The sequence below is a fragment of the Leptonychotes weddellii genome, chromosome 1, assembly GCF_054177405.1.
Source record: "Leptonychotes weddellii isolate Sample4059 chromosome 1, ASM5417740v2, whole genome shotgun sequence".
Lineage (NCBI taxonomy): Eukaryota > Metazoa > Chordata > Mammalia > Carnivora > Phocidae > Leptonychotes > Leptonychotes weddellii.
Genome location: NC_138369.1, coordinates 187,575,229 through 187,602,948, shown reverse-complemented (window position 1 = coordinate 187,602,948; position 27,720 = coordinate 187,575,229). Strand labels below are relative to the sequence as shown.

Below are 27,720 nucleotides of genomic sequence, written 5' to 3'. Positions count from 1 at the left end.
AAAAAAAAAAAAAATACAGCAAACAGTTACCATTTTTTTATGTGTTACTTTTATAATTTAAAAAATTTTTATTTTAGAAATGCACACAATTTTTCATTTACATATGGGATATCGCTGGAAGAATCATAAGAAAACGGTAACAGAAGATGGGGTGACACGATGGTCAAGGGTCAGATCTACCTCCCACCGTATCCCTTTCTGCAGCTTTTGAATCCAGTACCATGTTTATTATCTATTTAAGAACAATACCATTTCTGAAAACCCACAGTGATGTAAAACCTGAAGGACACTTACGTGCCCCTCGCATCGGCCCTGCCAGCTGCTGCCACGTGTGGCAAGATCCCCAGCTAACCGTGCGTCTTCTCCCCTGGCCGCTGTGAGCTCTGTCGAAGCCTTGAGTGTGAACTGAAAGAACGGGTCTTTAGGAGATCGAGAAGGCTCTTGTCAGGGAGACAGGACGCGGATTAGTGAGCAAGGATGTCCCCGGGCAGGCCGTGCGTGGCCACCGAGCGTTCCCGCACACCGGGCCCTTGATGCGGGCGCCAGGCGCCTGGGCCTCGCAGCTTCCCCGTGCCACTGCCTCTGCCTCCTCAGGCGGCCCTCCCAGCCTTGGTGACCCGGGTCCGCCCTCTGATGCTTTTGCTCTAAGTGCTCCCGTGACTCCTGCTGCACATCCTCTCTTAAAGCTAAGTCAACCTGGGTGGAGGCATCTGAACTAAATAAAGCACCAGAGTACTCTCTTTCTCCAGTACAAGTCATGGAATTAACAACGAGCTGCTTATTAGGCCGCTAGGGAACTCAAGAATACAAATATGACCTTTTAAAAACCAGTGACAGAATTTAGCTTTACGGGGCTGTGGCCAAGCAAAGTTGACAGTTAAAGTCCTCCGTCACTTGTCACAGTTACAAACTGGTCATAGCAAGTAGGCGGGCTGTAAGGAAGAACAGTCACACAAGCCCTTGCAAAAATTTTAATTATGAAAGTGTTTTACATGGGGAAACCAGACTTACTGTGGTGATCATTTACAGTGTATACAAATATCAAATCACTACGTTGTAGTCTTCAAACTAATATAATGTTATCTGTCATTTAGAACTCAAAAAAAAAGCAACACAACAGTAAAAAAAAAAGTGTTTTAAAAAATGTATCCACTCATTTTAATCAGAATTCCTAGTTTGTTTTTAACTTTGTTCCATTCTACAAAGCATAAATATTAAATGCTTATAAAACACACTTCATTTGAAATGCTTTAAATATAAAACACAGAATTCAAGCATAAAACAATGCATTATGATCCCATGAATACATTTACAAAACACAGTAACGAAAAGTTAACAACTTCAAACAAGTAGATAATACTATACGCAGGCTCGCGTATGACCTTTTAAACAGAGGAGGAAAACCACACAAGCAATGTCACTTAGTGTTATTCTTTTAGTAGGACTACGGGAGACTTCAAACTCTGGTAGTGGTATTAAAATTAAATCGCTTTCTAATCTGGATCAGAAATAGTGCTAAGTCTTTTTAAAGTACTTAAGTGAGAAAATTTTGACTTTTCAGTTGGCAATGTGACCTTTAAAGTACGCCAATGGTGCACACCCCCAGTAACGTGTCGCCAAGGCCCCTTCTTGTGACAAACCCGGGACTTGCTGGCCGGGTCACACGTGGGAGAGCCTGGCCTTCCAGCTCGGTGACAAGTGTACAAAATCAGGACTCTCGTATCTCACATAAAATCCAAGAACAAACACATTCAACAAAAAAACTAACCTGTGTGCTTTTGTTTCCTTAAAAAAAAAAAAAGCATCAATCAGATTTGTAACCTCCTCAGCGGAAATCCACTCCCTAAGATGTCACAGTTGCATCTGTCTTCCTTCAGCTGAAAGGGTGGAGCACAATCGCCACAACCTTGTTACAGACTAAAATCCAACAGGTAATCCCAACGCCACCTGGAAATACAGACGCTCACCGTCAGAAGGCATGCCAACAGTCCCGCCTGCATTTCCTGCCTCTGCTACCCTTAACTCACAGGAAGTCAACCCTTCTGCAGCAGCGCTCGGCTAAGAAAGCCTAGGTGTGTGCTTCCTGGATTCAGATTCAGCAGGCCTCCTCCTGATTCACAGGGCTGCCCTCCTTACTGAACAGGAATCACACAGAACAGCTACCAGAGATGTGCATGGTCATGTATGATATTAACAAACGGTAAAACCGCCCAGGAAGACTGTTTTTCCTTCTCAAAAAAGCATTATGAACACAGACAGCAGTGCCTACCCATGCCTTTCTTGCCCAGCTGGTGATGGAGAAACAGGAAGTCAGGCAGCAGGAGTGGCCGATGGCCCTCTGGATGCCCGGAAGGGCATCCTCACGCTCTCCTGCTCAGCAGCACTGACAGCCCATGGGCACAGTGCCCACAAGGTTGGGTGGGGGGAGGAGGGGGCAGGGTGGAGGGCGTGGTGAAACTGGGATCTCTGCAACAGTCACTCCTCTTCACTCAGTAATTCACCTCCAGCAACAGATCACAACCAAAGGCTGAATGACAGGGATGTGTGCGACATGCAGCATTATTCCTGATCATAAGGAATTAGGACCTAAATATGTATCTTTTATCAGGGGAATTAGTAAATCATGATATATCCCAATGAAGAGCAAGTTATTCAAAATTTCTTAAAAAGTTTAATGATATGGGAAAGGGTTTACAATATAAAGTAAAAAGGGGTCTAAAACTGTATGTGCCAGATGATCTTAGTTGTATAAAATAAATAGAAAAAAAGGGTGGAAAAACATACCACAAAGTTAAGAGAGGTATCTACAGCTTATGAGATGTTTTTAAATTGTTCTTGTATTTCTAATCATTCTACAATGATATGTACCACTTTTTTTTTAAAGATTTTATTTATTTATTTGAGAGAGAGAGAAAGAGCATGAGCAGGGAGGAGAGGGAGAAGCAGGCTCCCCCCTGAGCAGGGAGCCCAATGGGGGACTCGATCCCAGGACCCTGAGAACATGACCTGAGCCGAAGGCAGCCGCTTAACCAACTGAGCCACCCAGGCGTCCAATATGTACTACTTTTAACACCCAAAGGATATTTTTTTTTTTAATTTTATTTATTTATTTATTCATGAAAGTCAGAGAGAGAGAGAGGCAGAGGCAGAGGGAGAGAAGCAGGCTCCCCGCCTAGCAGGGAGCCTGATGCGGGACTCGTTCCCAGGACCCTGGGATCATGACCTGAGCCGAAGGCAGACGCTTAACCGTCTGAGCCACCCAGGCGCCCCACACCCAAAGGATATTATTACCTTTCAGAAATAAAAGAATGACCAATAGCACTACATGCTGGAGAGAGGCCAAGCGAAAGAAATGAAGAGAGGTCACAGAACCTAGGGACTAGAGATCGGGGTTTCACTGAACAGGGTATCAGACAAGGTATGGGCTGACGTTCTGCAAGCAGACCCAGGGTGAACTCCAGCTCTGCTGCTTAACATTTCAGTGACACTGGACAAGGTAAGTAACTTCTCTAGCCCTGTTTCTTCACCGTGAGCCTTGTGCAAGGCCAAGGCAAAGTACTGCTCACTAGTCAATGGATGAGCTTGGGTTCCTTCACCTTGTACCCCACACGTCTACAGAAGCCTATCCGTATTCTTCTGCTCTGGTTTCCAGAAACCTCTTACCTGCTACTCTAGTCGGAAATGCTACCAGGCGGTCTAGCGGAGTGATCCACTTGCTCGGTACCACAGCCACGGGGACTGAGTAGTACTTCCAGATGAGCGACACCATCAGGGCAGCCTGCAAAGACAGTGCTGGTGAGTGCAGCAACCCACCGGCCACACGCCCAGTAACCAAGGAGGACGACAGACAGGCAAACACTAAGGAAACTCTCCCAACTGGTGACTTCAAGCCCCACCAATCCAGTCCTTGCAGGACACAGACACATCCACACAGCCACTAATTTGCTGGCACCCCGAAACAGAGTGTCTGTCGAATTAAAGACTAGTTCACGGGGCGCCTGGGTGGCTCAGTCGTTAAGCGTCTGCCTTCGGCTCAGGTCATGATCCCAGGGTCCTGGGATCGAGTCCCACATCGGGCTCCCTGCTCCTTGGGAGCCTGCCTCTCTCTCTCTCTCTCTCTGTCTCTCATGAATAAATAAATAAAATCTTAAAAAAAAAAAATAAATAAATAAATAAATAAGCTTCTCTCACTTCCCCGCAGGCTCCCCAAACTGCACTGGAATAAAGGCGATAAAGGCAAGAGCCCCAGAGAAGCTACTCCAGCATTCAAGTGCTAAAAAACCCCCATGTTTCACAACTCAAGAGACTTTCTTGGAACCCTCGTGCACTGCTGGTGGGAATGCAAGCTGGTGCAGCCCCTGTGGAAACAGTACGGACGTTCCTCTGAAAGTTAAAAATAGAAATACCATAGGACCCAGTCATTCTCCTACTGAGTATTTGCCCAAAGAAAACAAAAACACTCATTTGAAAAGATACATGCACCCCTATGTTTACTGCAGCATTATTTACAGTAGCCAGGACACGGAAGCAGCCCAAGTGTCCATCGACAGATGGACGGACAAAGAGGAGGTGGTGTATTTATATATATTTACACACATACATACACACACAGTGGAATACTACTCAGCCACTAAAACGGATGAGATCTTGCTGTTTGTAACATGGATGGATCTAGAAGGTATAACGCTATGTGAAATAAGTCAGAGACAGGAAGACAAATACCATATCATTTCACTCATATGTGGAATCTAAAAAATAAAACGAATAAACAAAAAGCAGACCTATAAATACAGAGAACAAACTGATGGTTGCCAGAGGGAAGAGGAGTAGAGGGATAGTAGATAAAGGAGATTAAGAGGTACAAACTTCCCGTTCCAAAATAAATAAGTCATGGAGATGAAAAGTACAGCAGAGGAAATGTAGTCAGTGATATCGTAACCACGTTGCACGATGAGGGATGGTGATTACACTTATCGTGGTGAGCACTGAGCAACGTAGAGAATTGCTGATTCATTACGTTGTACACCTGAAACTAATAGGACACTGTACGTTAACTGTACTTCAATTTGAAACCAGAGAGAGGGAAAGGCTTTCTTTTAGCCTAACTTATAAACGCACAGCGTTCGGTTCCATACCCACCGGAGAGCACAGCACAGCCACGGAAAGTGGAAAAGCCTGAACTCTCAGACCTGGATTCTGGGGGCCACAGAGCCCTGGAGGACAGTCCATTATCAACTTTAAAGACCCCAGGTAACACAACAGTACACTTACTTGCAATACATAGAAGGCAACACTTATAACCCATTTTATCTTGGCCAACTGAGCTGTCCGAGCTTTCACTGAAAGGAAAAACAGGATGAAATCATTATATCAGTCCTGAAGAAAAAGGAAAATATTCAAATACACAGAAATGTTATTCTCCTTTTATAAAATATCTTCTAATCATGTTGTGTAGCATTTGCTCGGTATATTTAGAAAATATAAAACAGAATTTCTTAAAAGCCACACATCCATTCATTAAAATAGAGTCACGCACAAATTGTAAGATTTGAAGCTTTAATTTTGAACACCCTTAGAACTATCCGTCTACACCAGAGATTCTTTTTATAGTGTACTTACCAACAGGACTACGTTTGCTTCCCAGGTCTCCCTGTCTACACAGTACACTAACCCACACGTGGGAGCCTAGCTTGTCCTGGGCCTGGGGGGCCCTCCGTATGTCTTACTAGCCTGGAGAAAGCTGTCTCACTGTGTGAGTTCCCAGCACGTGGGTGGAAATGTCTTCATCAGAGGAGACTGTTAGGGACGGTGGCGACCACAGCGATGAACAAGACCTGATCCTGACCCTGTCAGTCTATTCTCAGATAAGGACACTCTGGGCATGTTTGAGAGCGTTCACAAAAGCCCTTGGGCATCCACTGTGACACTTTCTCTAGGCTTATCTTGAAAAGTGTTGAGGGACGCCTGGGTGGCTCAGATGGTTAAGCCTCTGCCTTCGGCTCAGGTCATGATCTCAGGGTCCTGGGATCGAGTCCCACATCGGGATCTCTGCTCAGCGGGGAGCCTGCTTCTCCCTCTGCCGCTCCCCCTGCTTGTGCTCGCTCGCTCTCTCTCTCTCTGACAAATAAATAAAATCTTAAAAAAAAAAATAAAGAAAGAGAAGCGTTTAATTTGAAAATGTCTACCTACAGAAACAGAAAAAAGCTAAGAGGATGTTGTTTCTGTGTTTAAGAAGCAAAGGTTCACTGGCAAATAAAGAGAAAGTAATCATGACTACTGAGTTTCTTCTGGACAAACATTGAGAACATCTAAGAATCAAAGCATATATCCTACCAATCTTATAAAAAGACTTCTCTATTCGTCAGCCCCCATGGAGCTTTCCACACTAGAGCGAAACCAGTACCGTGAGTTTTAAGCTTATCCGTCATCTTGTTGATCTTTCTCTCTAGCCTGGCATATCTGGCGAATTCATCCATCATGTTGACAGTGGAGAGCTCCTGCTTCATGTCCTGGATCTCTGCTCTCATCTGTGCCTCCTGCTCAGCATCCTTCTGCAGCAGCCTGGACATCTGGTGGAGTGGACAGCTGCGGTCAGTGCCTTCCCACGGGGGGACAACTCCGCCCCATCCTACTGCTGCCGCTTCCAGCCGGGCAGGCTGCCCTTTACCCGAACAGCCAGGCTCTGCGGCCTAGTCCTGCTGCCCTCTATGACCACCACAAAAACAAAAACTCCCTCTGATGTGACTCACCGTTCTAATTATACGTTTCCTTTTGCAGACATGCCTATAGATCGCTCCAGCACAAATGTCTGTATCTTTCACTATAACTGTAAAATTGTGATTATAAAGTGAAAACCAATTCCAGGCGTCAGTCAGGTTAACAGGACCACACATCCTCTTCCCTTGAAGAATTTAGTCCTAAATTAGGTAGGCAGAGGAAGGGGGGCGGTGCTAGTGAGGAGGGGGCGGCCCAGCAGCAGGACTTAATCCCTAGCACCATCAGGAGGGCATTCCCACAGAGGGGCCCCTGGCAAGGGAAGACAGAGCCAAGCATGGTGATGTGAGCATCTCCAGAAAGGGCAGCCTGGCATAGGACGCAGAGTGAGAGGCCTACAGGTTAAGAGGAAAGCACCCAGCCAACCCCAGCGACAGAGCCCAAGGGGGGCCGGCAGGCATGGGGGTAGGGCAGGAGCAGGCAGCAGTGGGGATGCGAGATCAATTACAAAGCACTGATCAAATCCAGTAAACATACTGAAAATAATGGGAGCCAGTTTTCTCACTCTCAGAACAAGGAGTTAGGAATATGGAAGAACCAGAATGAATCCTGCAGTGTTGAATTAGAATTGGAGGCATGGGTGTGAACTCGCGATTTTTGGCAGGTAGAGAAATACAGACATAAATTTTGTGAAGAGGCGCCACTGACAGCCAGACCCCACATGGGCCGTCCCCAGATGCCACTCACCCTCACATACAACTGCGGGGACGCTGGCAGGCGGGAGCCCAGGGACCAGATGGCAGTGGCCACGAGGTGGCGCCCGGCAGCCGGCCAGGATGCCTCAGGATCGCCCAACAGCAAGGGTGCGGTGAGGAGGGAGGGTGGTGGGGCCGCACCCCCCCCTTCGGACCCGCCCCGAGGGAAGAGTGAACGTGCCACGGCGCCAGATGAGATGCAATGAGAACATAACATCCCTTCTGCGACACGGGACAAAGATGTTCTAAGCATTCTGCAAACTCACTGCCCTTGCCATATTCAGAAAGGTCAGCCATACAAGTCAAGGAAATACCGGGAATCCTTCCAGACTGAAGAGACGTGGCAAGTATGTGCAATGCACAGTACTGGCCGGGATCCTTTTGCTACAAAGGACCTTGAGTGGGACAAGCGAAAACAGGAGCAGGTCAGTAGGAAGGTTCCTGATGGCTGTGCTGTGGACAAGGCACCTGTTTATACAGCAATGTGTCGGGGAATGCAGGGGCTCAGGTTGACAACTTATTTTCAAATGGTTCAGGAAACAAAATCAGTTCTTTGTATTGTATGCGTACCTTTTCTGCACGTTTGTTTCAAAATTGTAAAAACAGATTAATGGAAAAAGATGAAAGGGGATAATGTATGTAAGTGTATGGGCACATAGCAAGTGCACAATAATTGAGTTTGTCCCTCCAGCTTGGGGTCCCCTCTGCACAACAGGGCAACTCTTCAGATAGAGCCAGGGAGCCGCGCCCCATCATGGGTCTCCCGGGGCGTCTGCGCAAGTGCGGGGTCCTGGGACACCCTCTGAGGTGGCATTCTCTAGCGCCTGCACAATGAAGCCCTTTTTGTGGGGACAAAGGTCTCTCAAGGGCACCTGCACAAAGCGCAGTGTGTTTGGCCCTGCGCATCTTCCTGCAGGCTTCATGCCAAGAGTAGGGGTCTTCAAACCCAGCTCTGTCTTCGTCCCCTCTGCCCTAGCCTGACCACTACCCAACACTTGAACTAAAGGACATATATACGCCAACCTGATCCCCCCTAGAGACGAAAATAGGAATGGGCCAAATTTTCTTTAGAAAATCACAGAATCGGGCGCCTGGGTGGCTCAGTCGTTAAGCGTCCGCCTTCGGCTCAGGGCATGATCCCAGAGTCCTGGGATCGAGTCCCACATCGGGCTCCCTGCTTGGCAGGCAGCCTGCTTCTCCCTCTCCCACTCCCCCTGCTTGTGTTCCTGCTCTCGCTATCTCTCTGTCAAATAAATAAATAAAATCTTTAAAAAAAAAAATCACAGAATCATCTTTCAGAGCAAGAGTCTATAGATGTTGCTTAGCTTTATAAATCAAGAAACAGGCACAGGGTGGGGAAATAGATTTTTTGAGGTGATAGATATATTCCTTATCTTGATTGTGATGGTGGTTACCCTATGAATAAGTAGCCCAAAACTCATCAAACTGCCCACCTACCTAGAAACAGTGAATTTCACTGAATGCAAATTACACATCAATAAACCTGATGTTTAACACTAGATCTTCAAAAGAAGAAATAGAAGCACAAGCACATTACTTAACAGTATAGAGAACACACAAAAAAAATTAAAAACTGAAAAGACCAAAGATGTTTACTCAGGACTAGAAGGTGAGTGAGGGTGGGAAAATGAGCTTGTGGAGAAGTTTAGAATCTTATGGTTAAATTAGACAACTGTAGTTGGGAGGGATAATGAATAAATTATGTCTACAAGTACACAAAAATATTTGGAAGTGTTTAAATTTGCAAATAGGTACCTATATTAATCCAAGACCTCCTTATTAGTGACAGTTAAAATGTACTAGAACTATGAATTAAATTTTAAAATCTAATGAGATTTGAATTTAAGTGTTCTGAATATTAATTTTTCAAACAAAAATAAACCTCTGACCTCCTTATGTATTCAAAAGCACCTTCCAGGACATTAAACCTCCCACTTGACAGAAACAGATAAGCTACGTGGGGTACAGCTTTTCAAAGACCTGGAGATGGGTACACAAAGAATTCTCAAGCAGAAAACAAGTTTTTCAAAATTCTTATTAAGAGGACAGGCAGTGGAAGAATCTGGGGAGAAAACAAGGATAGAACCAATCATCCTTGTCACCCTTGTCCCCAGACGCTGGCTGCCAGCCTGCATGAGCTCATAGTGTCCTACCAGACTCACCCTCAGATCCTGTCCAAGTTCCACACCCCTTTCCCAACAGACAAAATGTTACGTTTTGAACTTGGAGTCACACCAGGGAAGAGTCAAACTCCACTCCACCACTCAGTGGCTGGCATCTGGACTAGACCCATCTGAATTAATGTATAATGGCATTTAAGCCCAAAGGTTCGTCCCTCCTGAAACAAAGGGGGCACCAGGGGAATGACATGCTGGGGTTGCCCACTTAGATGTGTCCCTAATACTGGCGACGCACTGCTCACCCCGAGAAGGGACCAAGACTCCTGCGAAGCTGCAGACCCACATGAGGGCCCCCAGTTTGGAGCCCTCCTCACAGCACTGGTCCTGCGCACCTGGACGACCCCATCCACGAGGCCCCAACTGCGCATGTGCACTCAACCGCCCCTGACCCCTCAATTACCCCCACAACTAATACTCGCGGGCCATCCTCACGCCTGGTGGTCCACAGAGGAACTCATGAGGCGAGTGTGCTCCCTGGAAAGGGGGAGGGTCTCAGGAAGGCCCCTACAGCAGCAGGCAGGTCCTGCAGTGTCTGTCCCTGGCCTCAGAGGCCTGGGCCCCCACAAGGAAAGGGAGGCGGCCACTTTTCAGAGCAGAAAATGAAGGGAATTTCAAAGTCATCAAATATGAAAATGGCAGTCACCCCACAAGCCAGATCCCAGAGGGCAGCCTGCGCTGGGCCCATGCCCAGGGTCTGCGAAGCGGGGTGCCCCGGAAGGGAGGGGCTATTATCCCAGCGCAGCACCCACTCTCAGCCACGTCAATCCTGGGGCGCCTGCGTAGTGCGCCTCCCTACACCCCGCCTCCCACCGGAGTCCCCGGGGCGCATGCGCAGTGCACACAGCTCGCCAGGACGCTCGCTCTGCCCTCGGCCACTGCTAGGCCTGGGGCGCCTGCGCGGGGCGCCTGCGCAGTGCGCCTCCCTACACCCGCGCGCAGGGGTGCTCCCAGGGGTATCTCTGTCTCCCTCTTCCTCTGCCTTTGGCTGAAGAAAGTCCTGGGTCACCTATTAAATGAACTAGGCCCTCTCATCCATATACCCTGTGACCAGCTTGAAGAGAATTAAGAACTCTCAGGAGAATTCCAACCAAGTCAACACCAGGGACTGGGTGTCCTCATCCAGGCCCCCATCTCTACCCAAGTATTCAGCTGAGGTCCCCTCCCAGGACCCTGCAAGGCTTTGCTAGGCAGAGGACTTGTGATACTTAAGAGACTTATTCAAGGGCCTCAACCAGCCTACCTAACGGGATGGTGCGCCCCCCCCCCCCACTTCCTTCTAGCTGCGTGGAAAATGCTTCTGAAACACTGGCAGGAAGGCTATCTTTGACGTAGGAGGACATGGCCCATTCCCAATCAAGCTTTGTTTCTCCTCGGGAGTCCTTCCCACTTAGGTCCTCCAAAAGGGCCTGCAACAGGCAGCCTCTAATGGTCATGAAAGAACAGCATCTTACCCTAACCAGGACCAGAGCGTTCCTTACGGCTTTACATTGACCCTCACCACAAACCCAGTGACCGGGTGGTACAGATCTCTTCATTACTCTTCCCTGTTCTGCACACCAACAGTAGGGGCTGTACTCTGCTAGGGTAAGTATATGTGACGACCCTGACAAATAGCGTTACAACCAAGGGGAAACAGGTTCAAGAAACCTAATTGGTTTGAGGTTACAGAGGTTATACAACCTGTGGGAAGCAGCACAGATTGTGAACCCAGTGCTTTTTCACCTAAATGAGGAACATCGAGGGACACAAGCCTCACGTACTTCTAGGTTGCAGCAATAACCCTTGGTGAGTGTGTCCTAGCTGCTGAGCACCAGTTTGGTGGAAGCTTGGTTAAGGAGCCTGATGGTGATAGGTCTTGCTTATATCCACTAGCATACCCCAAACACACACTCCTCTTTCCCCCTCCGCTAACAGGAAATTATGAGCAGCTCATAGAGGAATACAAAACTAACACAGCCTCTTTGAGCAATTTCATTTCATATAGCTCCAACAAGAGGTGAAATGGGATGGGGTACATAAGAAGAATCAAGGTAATATTCAAGAAAGATGGGCAGGCAAACCACAGAACGGGAGAAAATGTTTACAAATCATATATCTGGTAAGTAAACAATTCCTCACCCAACAACAACAACAAAACAAACACCCACTCACTCTCCGCTCTGAGTCCACAGAGGATGCCCTTCCCTTACGGACAAGCTCCTGATGCGCCATTAAAAAGGGGGCAAAGGACTTGAACAGACATTTGTCCAAAGAAGATATACAGATGGCCAATAAGCACGTAAAATGATATTCAACATCACTATTCATTAGGAAAATGCAAATCAAAACCACAATAAGATGCCACCTCACATCCACTGAGGATGACTATTATAAAAACAAAAACAAAACAAAACAAAATAGCAAGTGCTGGAAATTGTGGAAAAATTAGAACCTTGTATGTTGCAGGTGAGGATGCAAAATGGTGCAGCTGCTACGGAAACCGGTTGGGCAATGTCTCAAAAAGTCGAAAATAGAATACCATACTATCCAGTAATCCCACTTCCGGATGTTTACCCAAAAGTACTGAAAGCAGAGACTCGAACAGGTATTTGCACACCAGTGTTCCAGAAGCATTATTCACATAGGCCAAAAGGTGAAAACAACCCAAATGTCCATCAAAAGATGAAAGGATAAACAAAATGTGGTATACACAGACAATGAAATATTATTCAGCCTTAAAAAGGAAGGAAATCCTAACACATGCTACAACAGGGGTAGACCCTGAAGGCATTATGCTGAATGAAAAGAAGCCAGGCATAAAAGGAAAAATATCGCATGATTTCACGTACATGAGATAATCAGAGTAGTAAAATTCATAGAGACAGAAAGTAGAACTGTGGTTGCCAGGACTGAGGTGAAAGAGGGATAGGGACTTACTGTTTAATGGACAGTTTCAGTTTAGGAAGATGGAAAAGTTCTGGAGATGGATGGTGGTGATGGTTGCACAACAATGTGAATTATTTAATGCAAATGAACCATACACCCAAAAATGGTTAAAATGGTAAATTTTATGTTATGTATTATTTTACCACATTTTTTTTTAAAGACAAAAAAAAAAAAGGCAAAGGCCAGCTCTTCGAGGGTCTTTTATGCAATGCTAAGTATTTGGGACATCATCTTAAGGACTAAGCAGTATCAAGGGGAGAATGAGGGGTTAAGAGAGAATCTCCTATGCCTTAGTTGGGCAATGCAGGTAGTACAGTCCTAGAATAGAATCGCACATGAAACAGGCACTCAATGAATGCTGGTAGAATAAAGAAAGTAGAAATCCCGCCTAGTCTTAAATAACACCCCCTCCCCCATACACACCACCAATTTACATCAGGAGATAAGAGCAGGGAGAGCTGCGTTTCCCCCAATAATGCTACAATGGCGTGCACCCAGTCTTCGAGGTCTTTCAGTCTGTCAGACTCCGGCTGTGGGCATAAAGGGGGCGCCCTTCCCCAGGGTACAGCTCCCTGTTTCCCACACACACCTCCAATCTGCCACCAAACCTGTATCCATGCTCCAACAGGCAGAGGGACAAAACTAGGAGAATCACAAACCAAGGATCAGTCTCCACCCTAGTAGTCACTAACTGGATGACACATTGCAACTACCTGACCCTCTGAGTCAGACTCCTCCTCTGGGAGGTAAAGGGGCATGAAATGACATTCGCATCTTACAGCAGCCGTGACAACTGGACACGAGATAATGTACTCATGCTTACGCAAAACGCACGGCAGAGAGCTGCTCCCCGGTGCCCTTTGCTCTCTTGAATACAGGAAGCATGACACGGTGCCGAGATTCTGTCTACACTGCCTCCGACCGCAAAAATGGGGGCGGCTGCACCCTGAGACCCTTCCATCTGGGACCTGGCACGGCTGGTACTCCGGCACTACGTGCAGGGAAGGCCAGGGCCTCCGGGAAACCCTGTACTCCGCGCTGCGCCAGGCTCTGGACCCCAGCAGCGAGGGCTGCTTGATTCCTCCACCGACCAGGAGCTAACGGAAATAAGTATGGCCGGCCGGCAGAGGGGCACTGAGAACTTCCAGTCTCGGAGCTGCTGCCACGTGAAAACGTGGCCAAGTGTTGCCGGGTCATTCTTTTTTCTCCCTGACACCCCAGAAATCTGGATTTGGGGGTAAAGCTTTGCAACTCTTAGACGCTAGCAACTAAAAAAACAAAACAAAACAAAACTTAAAGCAGAACGGCCCAACCAAGACGCCTCTGCTGGCGGAACCCAGCCCTCACGCGGCCAGTCTGAGACCCCCGTATCTACGCCAGGCTCGCCGGGGACCGAGGCAGCGACCCACCGGCCCCTGGAAGGCAAAGCAGCTACTTACGAAGGAGGAGAAAGACGGGAGGAGGATCCTGAGGACATTGCACCCAAACACGAAGCTGAGCACCAGCAGCCACGCCCAGCGGTCAGCCTCCGCGTCGCTCATGCCGGACGCTCCCGGAGGTGCCGGCTCCGCTAAGGTAACTCCATGGGGACCACGCCGGCGCCCACACCGCGCGGGCGCCTGCGCAGGGAGGCCCAGCGGCCGCGGAGGCGCGCCGCCGCGCCTGCGCACTGTGCCACACTGGGCCGGGAGGCAGGGCCGTCTTTTCCTCTTGGTCATGGACGCTTTCCAGGTTACTCCTTGGCCTTTCCGGCTTTCGTAGCCTTTCCGCACCCTCCCCACCAACCCCTGGCCGCGGTTTTCCAAGCTCCGGTGGTTGGGCTGCCACCGGCTATAGGTTTGTTGTAGCCGCGAGCCACTTGTTACAATTATATAATGAGTGCTTTCTTTAAATTGACTTTTATTCCTAGATAAATTTATTTTAAAATAAGCCTCCCCATAAATGGAAAACTACCGTAATTATAGTAGCAAGTGACTGTAAAAAGAAACGTTTTGTAATCATATGTGAAATGTCTTGTTTATATTTCAAAACAAAACACTGAAGTAAATCTAAACAATTTACAAAGCTGCATACCTAAAAAATAAGTATTAATCAGAAGGCACTGTTTACAATCAGCCTGTAATAACCTAAGTTTAGGTGAAATGAAGTTTTATGGCAAAATAATCCCAATTCATGTTTGCATATAGTAGATAAAGCAAAAGATATTTAGCTGGGGGCGCCTGGGCAGCTCAGTGGTTAAGCCTCTGACTCTTGATTTTTGGCTCAGGTCAAGATCTCAGAGTTGTGACATCTGGGCTCCCCACTTAGTGTGGAGCCTGCTTAGGACTCTCTCTCTCCTTCTGCCCCTCCCCACCCCCACCCCACCCTTCCGTGTGTGTGCGTGGGTCCACTCTTTCTCTAAAAATAAATAATAAATAAAAATAAAATAAGAGATATTTAGTTGCCCCTTCTGCCAAGGTTGGATTTTTTTTTTTAAGATTTTATTTATTTGATAGAGAGATAGCGAGAGAGGGAACACAAGCAGGGGGAGTGGGAGAGGGAGAAGCAGACTTCCCCGGGAGCAGGGAGCCCGTAGGAGGGGCTCTATCCCAGGAACCTGGAATCAGGACCTGAGCCGAAGGCAAACGCTTAACGACTGAGCCACCCAGGCGCCCTAGGTTGGATTTTGAGAACAAATTCCAATCAAGGGAATCAAGGAGCTGTGGTTCTACTCTCTTCGCAAGATGAGCAAACCTTTTAGAATTTCTAAAAGTAAGAAAGAGTTTTCTGGAGCCCAAGTTAGGACAGTTGCCTGGGAAACATGCTCCTCACAAGGAAGAAAGCGTTCTAGAAAAGTTTTTACAGGGTTATATACTTTTTTTACATCTTGTACAGGCTCAAAAGCTTACAGATTAGCATATAGGCAGGAATCATGAGTTTTATCACAGAGGAATGCCGGGAACAGCAGGATTGATCAGTATCTTAAGGACAAGATGGTTCTCCTTCAGGCTACTTATTCACAAAGCAGATGTACAATGCATGGGTGGCAGACCATAAATCAAGTTTCTGGTTTGAACAAAGTTTCTTAAGAGTCGTGTTGACTGAGAAAGAAATCTGAAATGGCGTTCCTTGTATATCAGGGCTTTAGAGAGTTTTTCTCTCATCATTTCCCCCTTTTGATCAGTAATCTTTCGACAGAAAGCATTGGTGATCATTATTTTGCCCCTTGATGCCTGAGTGATTGCTTACCTGACGTGGGCCCATCATGTCCCTCAACACTAGGTTGGATTTAAGTCACCTAGGAGTCATGTGGGGGGGGGGGGGTTGTCAACAGAATGGCCTTTAACAGGGAATATTACAGTATATATATATTTTTTCAATCAGATCGAATCGTCATGCCAACATTGTATGTGTGCTTTGTAATGAATTTTTGCCTTTGCATTTTTGTAACATTTATAACATAAATACAAAAATAGCAATAAAAATCCAATTAATAACATTTGAAGCAAATAATGGGGACTAGGTACAGAATTAGAAAAAGAATCCCTCCAAAAAATCCATTACAGGGGCGCCTGGGTGGCTCAGTCGTTAGGCGTCTGCCTTCGGCTCAGGTTACGATCCCAGAGTGCTGGGATCGAGCCCCGCATCGGGCTCCCTGCTCTGCGGGAAGCCTGCTTCTCCCTCTCCCACTCCCCCTGTTTGTGTTCCCTCTCTCTGTGTCTCTCTCTGTCAAATAAATAAATAAAATCTTTAAAAAAAAAATCCATTACAGGTATTTTGTAATATTGAATTAACTTGAGTATCTATTTCCTTTATCTGTAGTTATTTGTGCCTTGTGATATGTTTGCGCTGATTGGTTTAAAATGGTAATTAAATTTTGTTATTTTTTTTTTAAGATTATTTATTTATTTATTTGGGAGAGAGAGAGAGCATGAGAGGGGGGAGGGTCAGAGGGAGAAGCAGACTCCCCGCTGAGCAGGGAGCCCGATGTGGAACTCGATCCCGGGACTCCAGGATCATGACCTGAGCCGAAGGCAGTCGCTTAACCAACTGAGCCACCCAGGCGCCCAAATTTTCTGTTATTATATGTAACAATTTCTCTGGCCAGTTAGTTTCCATAGATATTACATCTTGTGGTGGTTGTGATTCTAGCTCCCAAAACATTTGGTCATGAATATCAATATTAGTATGATTTTTGTTAGAATCAGGCAGTTCTATTTGAGATAGAAGGCCAGTATTACACCATATAGGAGTAGAGTTAGGATGAAAAGTACTCTTGTTACAAAATAAATCAAGGAGTATTACAGAGGTGGGGGGTTTTTTAAGAATTTATTTATTTATTTGAGTGAGAGAGAGAGAAAGAGTAAGAGAGTGAGCACAAGCAGGGGGAGGGCAAGGGGCAGAGGGAGAGGGAGAATCAGACTCCCCACTGAGCAGGGAGCCCAACACGGGTCTCAATCCCAGGACCTTGAGATCATGACCTGAGCTGAAGGCAGACACTTAACCAACTGAGCCACCCAGGCGCCCCTGCAGAGGTGTTTTGAAAACCTTCCCAACAACATCTTCTTTTCCCATATACCATACGGTAGTTTGTACAGGCCAAGTTGGAGTGAATTCAGGGCTCCATTGTTGTTTAGGGCCTAACCATATATTTTTCCTGAATTCACAGATATCAGAAGATACAGGAATCCAGTAAGAATCACTGCCTATTAAGGCCCATCTTCCTCCAATGGCAAGAACTTTGGTGGTATTTATAATAGTTTCTATTCCCACTATGACACTGAAATAAGTCTAGTTAGCCATAAGTTTGGATACCAAGGCAGTAATTGAACATTTATATAAGTTACAAGGGTCTTTAATGATTTTTCCACAGATTAGGAGAGCTGTACATTTTGGGTTTCTGCAGCCATTGACCCATAGTTACCTCAGAATCTTCTGGGATGAATGGCAAAGTTAGATTTAGGAGATGGCTGAATCCACCAAGTCACTCCTAAAGTAGCATCTTTGATAGATGCCCACTGTTTTTTCTTGTTTTGTCTTAGGTCGCTCCATCTACAAAAACATGGTTTGTGAGTACACTGGATAATTCGGCATGTTGGACAAGCGGTTGCTAAGTTTCTCCCGTTGTACCTGGGGACCTTTCTTCATACATTATCATCTAAGTTTATAGAGACACAATGGTCAATCTGTTGAGTATTATATATATTGTAGGTTAAATCTGAGTTATGTAGCACTTCTTGAAAGGCTTTTCCTAATAGAGGTAATTTATAAGCACCAGTGTAGCTACAGGAACATTAGAGTAAGTCCAAAAGTTCATAAATATTTCATCTAAGTTCTCATTATAATAAAGTACTCCGGTAATATTCAAAGTTATATTAGTTAAATCTGCAAGTAACCATGATATTTTATCAGGACATAATAAAGGGGGAGGTGAAAGCAAACAAGTAGATTTACTATCTTCTAATACCGCAATTAAAAAAAAAAAAAAGAGTAGGGGCGCCTGGGTGGCTCAGTTGGTTAAGCGACTGCCTTCGGCTCAGGTCATGATCCTGGAGTCCCGGGATCAAGTCCCGCATCGGGCTCCCTGCTCGGCGGGGAATCTGCTTCTCCCTCTGACCCTCCTCCCTCTCATGCTCTCTGTCTCTCACTCTCTCTCTCTCAAATAAATAAATAAAATCTTAAAAAAAAAAAAGAGTAGAAATACAAGCCTGGTCCCAAATCTTGGGAAAGCAGTCTTTACTGTTGTCACCTACCCCTCATCCTAGTTTGTAGCTCAGATGTCTCTGATGATCCTTCAGTGCCCCACTAAACAATTAGACACAAAGATTTTGTGTATTCGTGAGCTATTGCGGTGACTTCTTTACATCATTTATTTTTTCCAGTTTGCAGAGCTTCAGGGAAAAGGACAGTTTTAATTCTCAAATGATTCTAAGTCAGAAAGGTGGGAGAAAAATCAAAGTGTTAGTCTGAAGAGTTGTAGCCAGGCATTGGAGGACACTAAAAGAAATCAATCAAGGGGCGCCTGGGTGGCTCAGTCATTAAGTGTCTGCCTTTGCTTCAGGTCATGATCCCAGGGTCCTGGGATTGAGCCCACGTCGGGCTCCCTGCTCAGTGGGGAGCCTGCTTCTCCCTCTCCCTCTCCCCCTGCTTGTGTTCCCTCTCTAGCTGTGTCTCTGTCTGTCAAATAAATAAATAAAATCTTAAAAAAAAAAAAAGAAATCAGAATCAAGTCCAGTTTATAATGAATAGTATTAAAATCTAATAGCTACAAAGATGTGCTATTGAAACATGTTCTTTCTATAATCACCCTCATTTTTACCAAAAATCGCCAAATTATTACTAATTTCTTTGCAAAATAAATCCAGTTTTAATAAACTTGGCCTTATTACTTACATAAGCAGAGCAAGAATAGTGATTGACCAAATAAGGTTTTTAAAATCTGCTTTGCTGGAACTTTTTTTTTTAAGATTTTTTATTTGAGAGAGTGAGTGCGAGAAAGAGAGAACACGAGCTGGGGGGAAGAGCAGAGGGAGAGGGAGAAGCAGACTACCTGCTGAGCAGGGAGCCCAATGTGGGGCTCGATCTCAGGACCCTGGGATCATGACCTGAGCCGAAGGCAGACGCTTAACCGACTGAGCCACCCAGGTGCTCTTGGAACTTTTGTATCAGGAATTTTAGATTGAACTTTTAATAGCCTCTCAAGGCCAGAAGCCAAACCAAATTCTTGCTGTCAGATTTGCCTGCAATACCTATAGATTTAGGTGAATTCCTCTTCTTGAGGTCCCCAAAATATCCTGAGGCTCCTGTAACCTGCCAGGAAGTGACATTCTTTACTCACCTGGTAAGGCTGCTGGGAACTCTGCAAGCAAGATAGCAGGCCAACATTTCCAAGGGACTTTATTGGCTCCAGAAAGTCAACCTTAGTTCCTTAAAGTTGTGTGGTCGTATCTGAGTCTATGCATGTCTCTCTCAAATATGCATGTCTCTCTTGGTAAAATAACCAATGTTTCCAATGGTGTCCTGTTACAAGGAGAACAGATTCTTATTGAACTTATGCAGATGATTATAACTGCCATGAAAGAAAGAATACTCACTGAGAGTTTCTGAATTTTGGAGGGTTTTAGGTAGAGAGAAAAGATAAATGTTTCCATTTGTTCACAAAGGTGTATTTTATCATATTTCTGTGAGTCATAGGTATCTTAAGAGAAAAGGTTTCCTTAAATCTGGAAGAGTAGACTTTAAAGGACCAGTAATGTTTCTCTTGATCTCAGGGTCATGACTTCAAGCCCCACGTTGGTCTCCATGCTGGGCATGGAGCCTACTTAGTAAATAAATAAATAAATAAATAAATAAATAAATAAATAAATAAATAAATAAAAGACCAGTAATGTTCTAAACAAGAGTCATAAAAATCATAATAATCTTCCTCAATTCATTCAGTCCCATCTTATTAATTCTTGTTCTGTTTGAATGCAGTTTTCCCACTACTGGAAATTCTCACTCAGCTTAGTTTTATGATCTAAAAGACATCAGAAACCTGGGTTGGTCAAAAAGTCCATTTCATGAATCTCATTAAAGATGAAACACATTTTCAAAAGCATCGGAACAATAACTACAAATGGCAAAAAGACTCAAAATGGACATGGTTAAAGATGTGATGAGAGTTCATTATAATGCAGTTGACAAAGAAATCCAGTTGTTTCGGTGACATACAACACATCAATAATTAGAATGTCAAGTGATGACCTTACACCAGGACATATTAAAATTTTAGGAATTTCATGTAATTTCTGAAATAGTTATAGCATTTCAGGGTGCCCTGGTGGTTCAGTTGGTTGAGCATCCGACTCTTGATTTTGGCTCAGGTCATGATCTCAGGGTTGTGGGACTGAGCCCTGTGTGGGGCTCTATGCTCAGTAGGGAGTCTGCTTGGGATTCTCTCTCTCCCTCTGCCCCTCCCCCCACTCACACACGCGCGTGCGCTCTCTCTCTCTCAAAATAAATAAATCTTTAAAAATAGTTATAGCATTTGCCCATACAATATAACCTAAGAAGGTTTATCATCATTTGTTTAACAATGTTTCCCATATGACTTAACACAACAAATAAGCAAGCCTAATTAGTGAAAAGGATTTCATTTAGAATTCACATCTTTGGGAAGTTCTGTTAAAAACCTCAGATGGTTTTAAAGCACATGACTAAATAGGATTACAGATGGTTATAAAACTTAATATTTAATTATCTATTTAACCAACGTGGCAATGCCTAAATTCTGAAGACAAATACAAGAGGTTACCCAGTCATTAGCAAAACTTAGCTCCTTTCAATACTGAAAAGTCTTAGCTTTCTTAAGTAATCAAAGACCTGATAGAGACAAAGCATAGCAAGCATGGGTTTGTTTGGGTTTTTTTTTTTTTTTGGCGGGGGGGGGGGGTAGATAAGAAAAACTTTGTTTATAATTTCTTCTCAAGAGCAGACCAACAATCCAAGAAAACTTTGACTTTTTAACAGAGAAAAAGGCCAAATGTCAATCTTATATTAATGTACATTTAAAACTCATTCATTCCTATCTTAATTAGCCCTGACCATGCATAAAATTCGTTTCCAAAGATTTCCCGTCACAAACCTACAACTCCTTTCTTCATTCAGATTTTTGTCCTTAGCCTTCTCTCTCTAAATAACCAGTCTCATTTTAGGACAAAATTACTTTCCTTTCCCTCAACCAAAATATGTTCCCATTCCTCATACCTTTCTTATCAAAAACACATCTTACTTTCCTTACATACAGAGTTGGTTTCTTTATCATTTTCTAGCAGTCTCAAATATTTATCAGAATTCTTAATGCTTAGAAACCTTAATTTCCGGGGTGCCTGGGTGGCTCAGTTGGTTAAGCGTCTGCCTTTGGCTCAGGTCATGGTCCCAGGGTCCTGGGATCGAGCCCCGCATCGGGCTCCCTGCTCAGTGGGAAGCCTGCTTCTCCCTCTCCCACTCCCCCCTGCTTGTGTTCCCTCTCTCGCTGTGTCTCTGTCAAATAAATAAATAAAATCTTTAAAAAAAAAAAAAGTGTTTGGCTGAGGGGAGGGCCGTTGGCCGAGGCCTGCGGTCCGCCGCTTCAGTGAGGGGGTCGCCTGCGGCTGCGGGCGCCTTGTTGCTTTTCTGGGCGCCACTCCCCGGCGGGCTCGCCGGGGCGCGCCATTAGCGCGGCACCGATTCCTCTCGGGCTGTCGCGCGCTGCTCTGAGCAGCGTCACCCTTTAGACGAGAAAGCTGGCGGGCACTATGGGGAAGAAACAAAACAAGAAGAAAGTGGAGGAGGTGCTAGAAGAGGAGGAAGAGGAACATGTGGTGGAAAAAGTTCTTGACCACCGAGTGGTAAAGGGCAACGTGGAGGACCTCCTCCAGTGGAAGGGGTTCTCGGACGAGGGTAACACGTGGGGGCCAGAAGAGAACCTGGACTGCCCTGATCTCATTGCCGAGTTTCTACAGTCACAGAAAACAGCACATGAGACAGATAAATCAGAGGGAGGCAAACGCAAAGCTGATTCGGATTCTGAAGATAAGGGAGAAGAGAGCAAACCAAAGAAGAAGAAAGAAGAGCCAGAAAAGCCACGAGGCTTTGCCCGGGGTTTGGAGCCAGAGCGGAGTACTGGAGCTACAGACCCCAGGGGTGAACTCATGTTCCTGATGAAATGGAAAAATGCTGATGAGGCTGACCTGGTCCCTGCCAGGGAAGCCAACGTCAAGTGCCCGCAGGTGGTCATATCCTTCTATGAGGAAAGGCTGACGTGGCATTCTTGCCCCTCGGAGGACGATGACAAAAAAGATGACAAGAATTAAGTCTCCTGAGTACCTGCCCCGCCACATCCGACTGTGGGATTCAAGTGGGGAGGGAAGGAGTTCTACTTGTCTTGACACCATAGAGGTGGCTTGAGAAGATGTCCTTTGAAGAGTCAGTATCGTTTCTGTGCCCCACAGCAGCCCAAGCGTTTTAAAGCCTTTCCATGCTGTGTAGTTGGCACACCCATCCCAGCGGAGGGGAAGGAGGAGAAGTGTTGTAAGGCAGCCCATTCTGTGCTTCGCTGAGAAAGGCAAAGGGCCTTCCATGAAGGACAGAACTTGCAGAATGGGTGTGTGGGAGAGCAACAGATACTGTAGATCTTCAGAGCGCATCTCCACAACCCACAGCCTTCTTCCCAATAGTGTTAACTCTGCATTTTTACAGCGTAGCATGTGTGTAGTTTTTGGCTATTACTGGCTATTACTGGTGTATCATTTGGGGGTGGGAGGGTTGGGGGTAGGAAGGAACAGAGATGGGTAGGATCATTTTGTTAAAATTTGGGGCCTGATTGGGGAAATGGTGAAACAATGGAAAGAACAAACTTGTGGTGATTCGGTTCTGTGTCCAGAATATTTTATCTTTTCAAAAAAATGTAATTGGCGACCTAAATGAGGACTGTGAGAGACTGTTTAAAAGCTGTTTAAAAGCTGGGAATGCCCGAAACTTTAAGCCAAGGTGTTCCCCACCTGAGCTTAACGCTGTTCCCAACAAAGGACTAAGCCAGTTAATAAGTTACCAAAACTGCCATTTTGGGGATGGAAACTGGTTGAAGAGGAAAAGTCTTATTGGAGTGTATACACAGGCAGATTGTTCTGTCTTAGAGGTGCTAATTCTTGAAATTGATAAGAAGACCCTTTCTTTTCCAATTATGAAGTTTTAAACATCAGCTTGTCCATCCACGCCACTGCCTGAGGTATTTGGGGAGGGGAAGAGGGTAGTATAGAAAGTGGGAGAGCAGAGAAAGACAAAGGCCCCTGCTCTTAGGGTGGAAAACTCTTGGAGCCTGTTATTTGAACTTTGAACTCTGAAATCAATCACTGGTGGCAGGGTTCAGTCACTGACAGCACAAGTTCATTGAATCACTTCAAGAGTGGAAGGATTTCAAAAGCCCTGGTCTCAGGAGAAGATTCAACTTTCATACTGGGGCAGTGGTTCACTTTAAAACACAAAACAAAATAAAACATTTTTTTAAGCCTAAGAATTAACTAATACCCAATATGCTGTTTTGAGTCATGAGATCCATCAGTTCTTGACATTGTCTAGACCTGCATTCTAGAACTCCATTGTAATATCTTTTTAGGCATGTGTTAGGTTTCTGTGGAAACTTTGTTTAAATGTAAACTTCATACCACATTGTCAGTTTTTGTCTTAATAAAACTATAGATTTATAAAAAAAATAAAAATTTAAAAAAGAAACCTTAATTTCTAGTAATTTCTAGTAAAAATTAAGTAGTAACCACTTGTGAACTGTTACACCAGAATACTTTACACAAGAAATTTCTGAATACATTTCATGATTTCTAGCTAATGTGTTTTTTTTATAGTATAACTTTCAGTAAAACACAAAGCATGTTTACCAAACAGAACCACATATTCCCAGTTTCTCTGCAATAAGAAGGCAAAAGCAGACAAACCTACATTCAGTAATCAATACTCTAGTATTCTATCTTATTTGGCAAAGACCTAGATATCCAATGAATTCAACCCAATTTATCATTTAACGTAGCAACACTTCAAAGTTTCAGGTTACCAAAGATTTTGAAAGTTATAAACCTTTTTATTTACTTACCCTATTTGCTCATAACAATTACCCAGGAAAAGATCATGAGACAGACAAAGTCAACCATTATTTTAAGTTATTTTTTGCTGAAAATGGCACCAGAGATGACACGAGCTTATCTGACCTTTAGTAAACCTTATTAGAATAAGAGTTTTATGTTTAATGCAGATATCTCTAAAGACATGTCTATTTTATTTAAACCGACAACTTAAACTAGTTTTAATGTTGAACATTTTTCCAGATCATGTAAACATGAAAAACATTTGGGTTAGTCTCTATCTTTCTGAGTTTTAGAAGGTTCAATTCTTTTTTTGTTTTGTTTTGTTCTGTTTTTATTTTTAATTTAAATACAATTAAATAACATATAATGTATTATTGGTTTCAGAGGTAGAGGTAAGTGATTCATCAGTCCTATATAATACTCAGTGCTCACTACATCATGTGCCCTCCTTATTAAAGTCCATCACTCAGTTACCCCATCCTCCTGCTCCTCCAGAAAGCCTCAGTTTGTTCCTATGATTAAGAGTCTCTTACGGTTTATCTCCCTCTGTGATTTCATCTTCTTTTATTTTTTCCTACCTTCCATTATGAGCCTCTGTCTTGTTTTTTAAATTCCACAAATGAGTGAGATCATATAATAATGGTCTTTCTCTGCTTGCCTTATTTTGCTTAGCATAATACCCTCTACCTCCATCCATGTTATTGCAAATGGCAAGACTTCATTCTTTTGATGGCTGAGTAGTATTCCATTGTGTATATATACCACATCTTTATCTGTTCATCTGTCCATGGACATCTGGGCTCTTTCCATAGTTTGGCTATTGTGGACATTGCTGCTATAAACATTGGGGTGCAGGTGCCCCTTCAGATCACTACATTTGTATCTTTGGGGTAAATACCCAGTAATGCAATTGCTGGGTCTTAGGGTAGCTCTATTTTCAACTTTTTGAAGAACCTCCGTACTGTTATCCAGAGTGGCTGCACCAGCTTGCATTCCCACCAACAGTGTAGGAGGGTTCCCCTTTCTCCGCATCCCTGCCAACATCTGTCGTTTCCTGACTTGTTAATTTTAGCCATTCTGAGTGGTGTGGTGTGTTATCTCATTGTGGTTTTGATTGTGTATTTCCCTGATGCTGAGTGATGTTGAACATTTTTTTCACATGTCTTTTGGTCATTTGTATGTCTTTGCAGAAATGTCTGTTCATGTCTTCTGCCCATTTCTTGATTGGATTATTTGTTCTTTGGGTGTTGAGTTTGGTAAGCTCTTTACAGATTTTGGATACTAGCCCTTTCTCTGATAAGACATTTGCAAATATCTTCTCCCATTCTGTTGGTTGTCTTTTGGTTTTCTCAACTGTTTCCTTTGCTGTGCAAGAGCTTTTTATCTTGATGAAGTCCCCATAGTTCATTTTTACCTTTGTTTCCCTTGCCTTTGGAGATGTATCTAGCAAGAAGTTGCTGTGGCTGAGGTCACAGAGGTTGCTGCCTTTGTTCTCCTCTAGGATGTTGATGGACTCCTGTCTCACATTTAGGTCTTTCATCCATTTTGAGTCTATTTTTGGGTATAGTGTAAGGAAATGGTCCAGTTTCATTCTTCTGCATGTGGCTGTCCAATTTTCCCAACACCATTTGTTGAAGAGACTGTCTTTTTTCCATTGGATATTCTTTTCTGCTTTTATGATGATTAGTTGACCATAGAGTTGAGGATCCATTTTGGGTTCTCTATTCTGTTCCATTGACCTATGTGTCTGTTTTTGTGCCAGTACCATACTGTCTTGATGATTATAGCTTTGTAGCAGAGCTTGAAGTCCAGAATTGTGATGCCCCCAGCTTTGGTTTTCTTTTTCAACATTCCTTTGGCTATTCGGGGTCTTTTCTGGTTCCATACAAATTTTAGGATTATTTGTTCCAGCTCTGTGAAAAAAGTTGATGGTATTTTGATAGTGATTGCATTGAATGTATAGATTGCTCGAGGTAACATAGACATTTTAACAATATGTGTTCTTCCAATCCATGAGCATGGAATGTTTTTCCATTTCATTGCATCTTCCCCCATTTCTTTCATGAGTGTTCTATAGTTTTCTGAGTATAGATTCTATGGTAAGGATTGAAATCCTTTGGTTAGGTTTATTCCTAGGTGTCTTATGGTTTTGGGTGCAATTGTACATAGGATCAACTCCTCAATTTCTTTTTTTTCTGTCTCATTGTTAGTGTATAGAAATGCAACAGATTTCTGTGCATTGATTTTCTATCCTGCCCCTTTGCTGAATTCCTGTAGGAGTTCTAGCATTTTTGGGGTGGAGTCTTTTGGGTTTTCCACATAGAGTATCATGTCATCTGCAAAGAGTGAGAGTTTGACTTCTTCTTTGCCAATTTGGATGCCTTTTAGTTCTTTTTGTTTTCTGACTGCTGAGGCTAGGACTTCTAGTACTATGTTGAATAGCAGTGGTGAGAGTGGACATCCCTGCCATGTACCTGAGCTTAGGGGAAAAGCTTTCAGTTTTTTCCCATTGAGAATGATATTCACTATGGGATTTTTTATGTGGCTTTTATGATATTGAGGTATGTTCCCTCTATCTCTGCACTGCAGAGTTTTAATCAAGAAACGATGCTGTACTTTGTCAAATGCTTTTTCTGCATGTGTTGAGAGGATCATATGGTTCTTGTCCCTTTCTTTTATTTATGTAGTGTATCATATAGATTGATTTGCAGATGTTGAACCACCCTTGCAGCCCATGAGTAAATCCCACTTGGTCATGGTGAATAATCCTTTTAATGTACTGTTGGAACTTATTGGTTAGTATTTTGGTAACAATTTTTACATCCATGTTCATCAGGGATATTGGTCTGTAATTCTCCTTTTTGATGGGGTCTTTCTCTGGTTTGGGGATCAGGTAATGCTGGCCTCATAGAAAGAGTTTGGAAGTTTTCCTTACATTTCTATTTTTTGAAACAGCTGTAGTAGAATAGGTATTATTTCTTCTTTAAATGTTTGGTAGAATTCCCCTGGAAAGCCATCTGGCCCTGGACTCTTGTTTGTTGGGAGATTTTTGTTTACAGCTTCAATTTCCTTGCTGGTTATGGGTCTGTTCAGGTTTTCTATTTCTTCCTGTTTCAGTTTTGGTAGTTTATATGTCTCTCGGAATGCATCCATTTCTTCCAGGTTGCCTAATTTGTTGGCATATAGTTGTTCATAATATGTCCTTATAATTGTTTGTATTACTTCAGTGTTGATTGTGATCTCTCCTCTTTCATTCATGATTTTATTTTATGTATTGTGTCCTTTTTCTTTCCTTTTTAATAAATCTGGCCAGGGGTCTATCAATCTTATTAATTCTTTCAAAGAACCAGCTCCTAGTTTCGTTGATCTGTTCTACTGTTCTTTTGGTTTCTATTTCATTGATTTCTGCTCTGATCTTTATTATTTCTCTTCTCCTGCTGGGTTTAGGCTTTATTTGCTGTTCTTTCTCCAGCTCCTTTAGGTGTAGGGTTAGGTTGTGTATTTGAGACCTTTCTTGTTTCTTGAGAA

General features: G+C 44.1%; 1 protein-coding gene, 1 long non-coding RNA gene and 1 pseudogene across 4 annotated transcripts in view; 2 read left to right on the top strand and 1 right to left on the bottom strand.

Annotated features, from left to right (window-relative positions):
* Positions 1–14,170, bottom strand: part of GET1 (guided entry of tail-anchored proteins factor 1) — a 21,465-nt gene extending 7,295 nt beyond the window's left edge. The window contains exons 1-6 of one of the 3 annotated variants that reach the window (XM_081800186.1): positions 14,035–14,170; positions 6,750–6,826; positions 6,404–6,569; positions 5,272–5,339; positions 3,664–3,778; positions 31–1,947 (exon numbers count right to left, since the gene is read on the bottom strand). In XM_081800186.1, the coding sequence (XP_081656312.1) occupies positions 1,874–1,947; positions 3,664–3,778; positions 5,272–5,339; positions 6,404–6,569 (423 nt within the window). In that variant the 5' untranslated portion in view covers positions 6,750–6,826; positions 14,035–14,170 and the 3' untranslated portion in view covers positions 31–1,873. Of the gene's footprint in view, positions 1–30; positions 1,948–3,663; positions 3,779–5,271; positions 5,340–6,403; positions 6,570–6,749; positions 6,827–14,034 lie in introns of those variants that run through there. The other 2 variants (XM_006736399.3, XM_081800176.1) reach the window with 2 other exon arrangements.
* On the top strand, positions 14,029–20,974 carry LOC145716493 (uncharacterized). Its single transcript, XR_014139175.1, has 3 exons — positions 14,029–14,170; positions 17,244–17,321; positions 17,617–20,974. It is a non-coding gene; the product is annotated as an uncharacterized LOC145716493 (long non-coding RNA).
* Positions 20,975–20,995: 21 nt separating this feature from the next.
* On the top strand, positions 20,996–24,020 carry LOC102744131 (chromobox protein homolog 1 pseudogene; annotated as a pseudogene).
* The last annotated feature ends 3,700 nt before the right edge of the window (positions 24,021–27,720 follow it).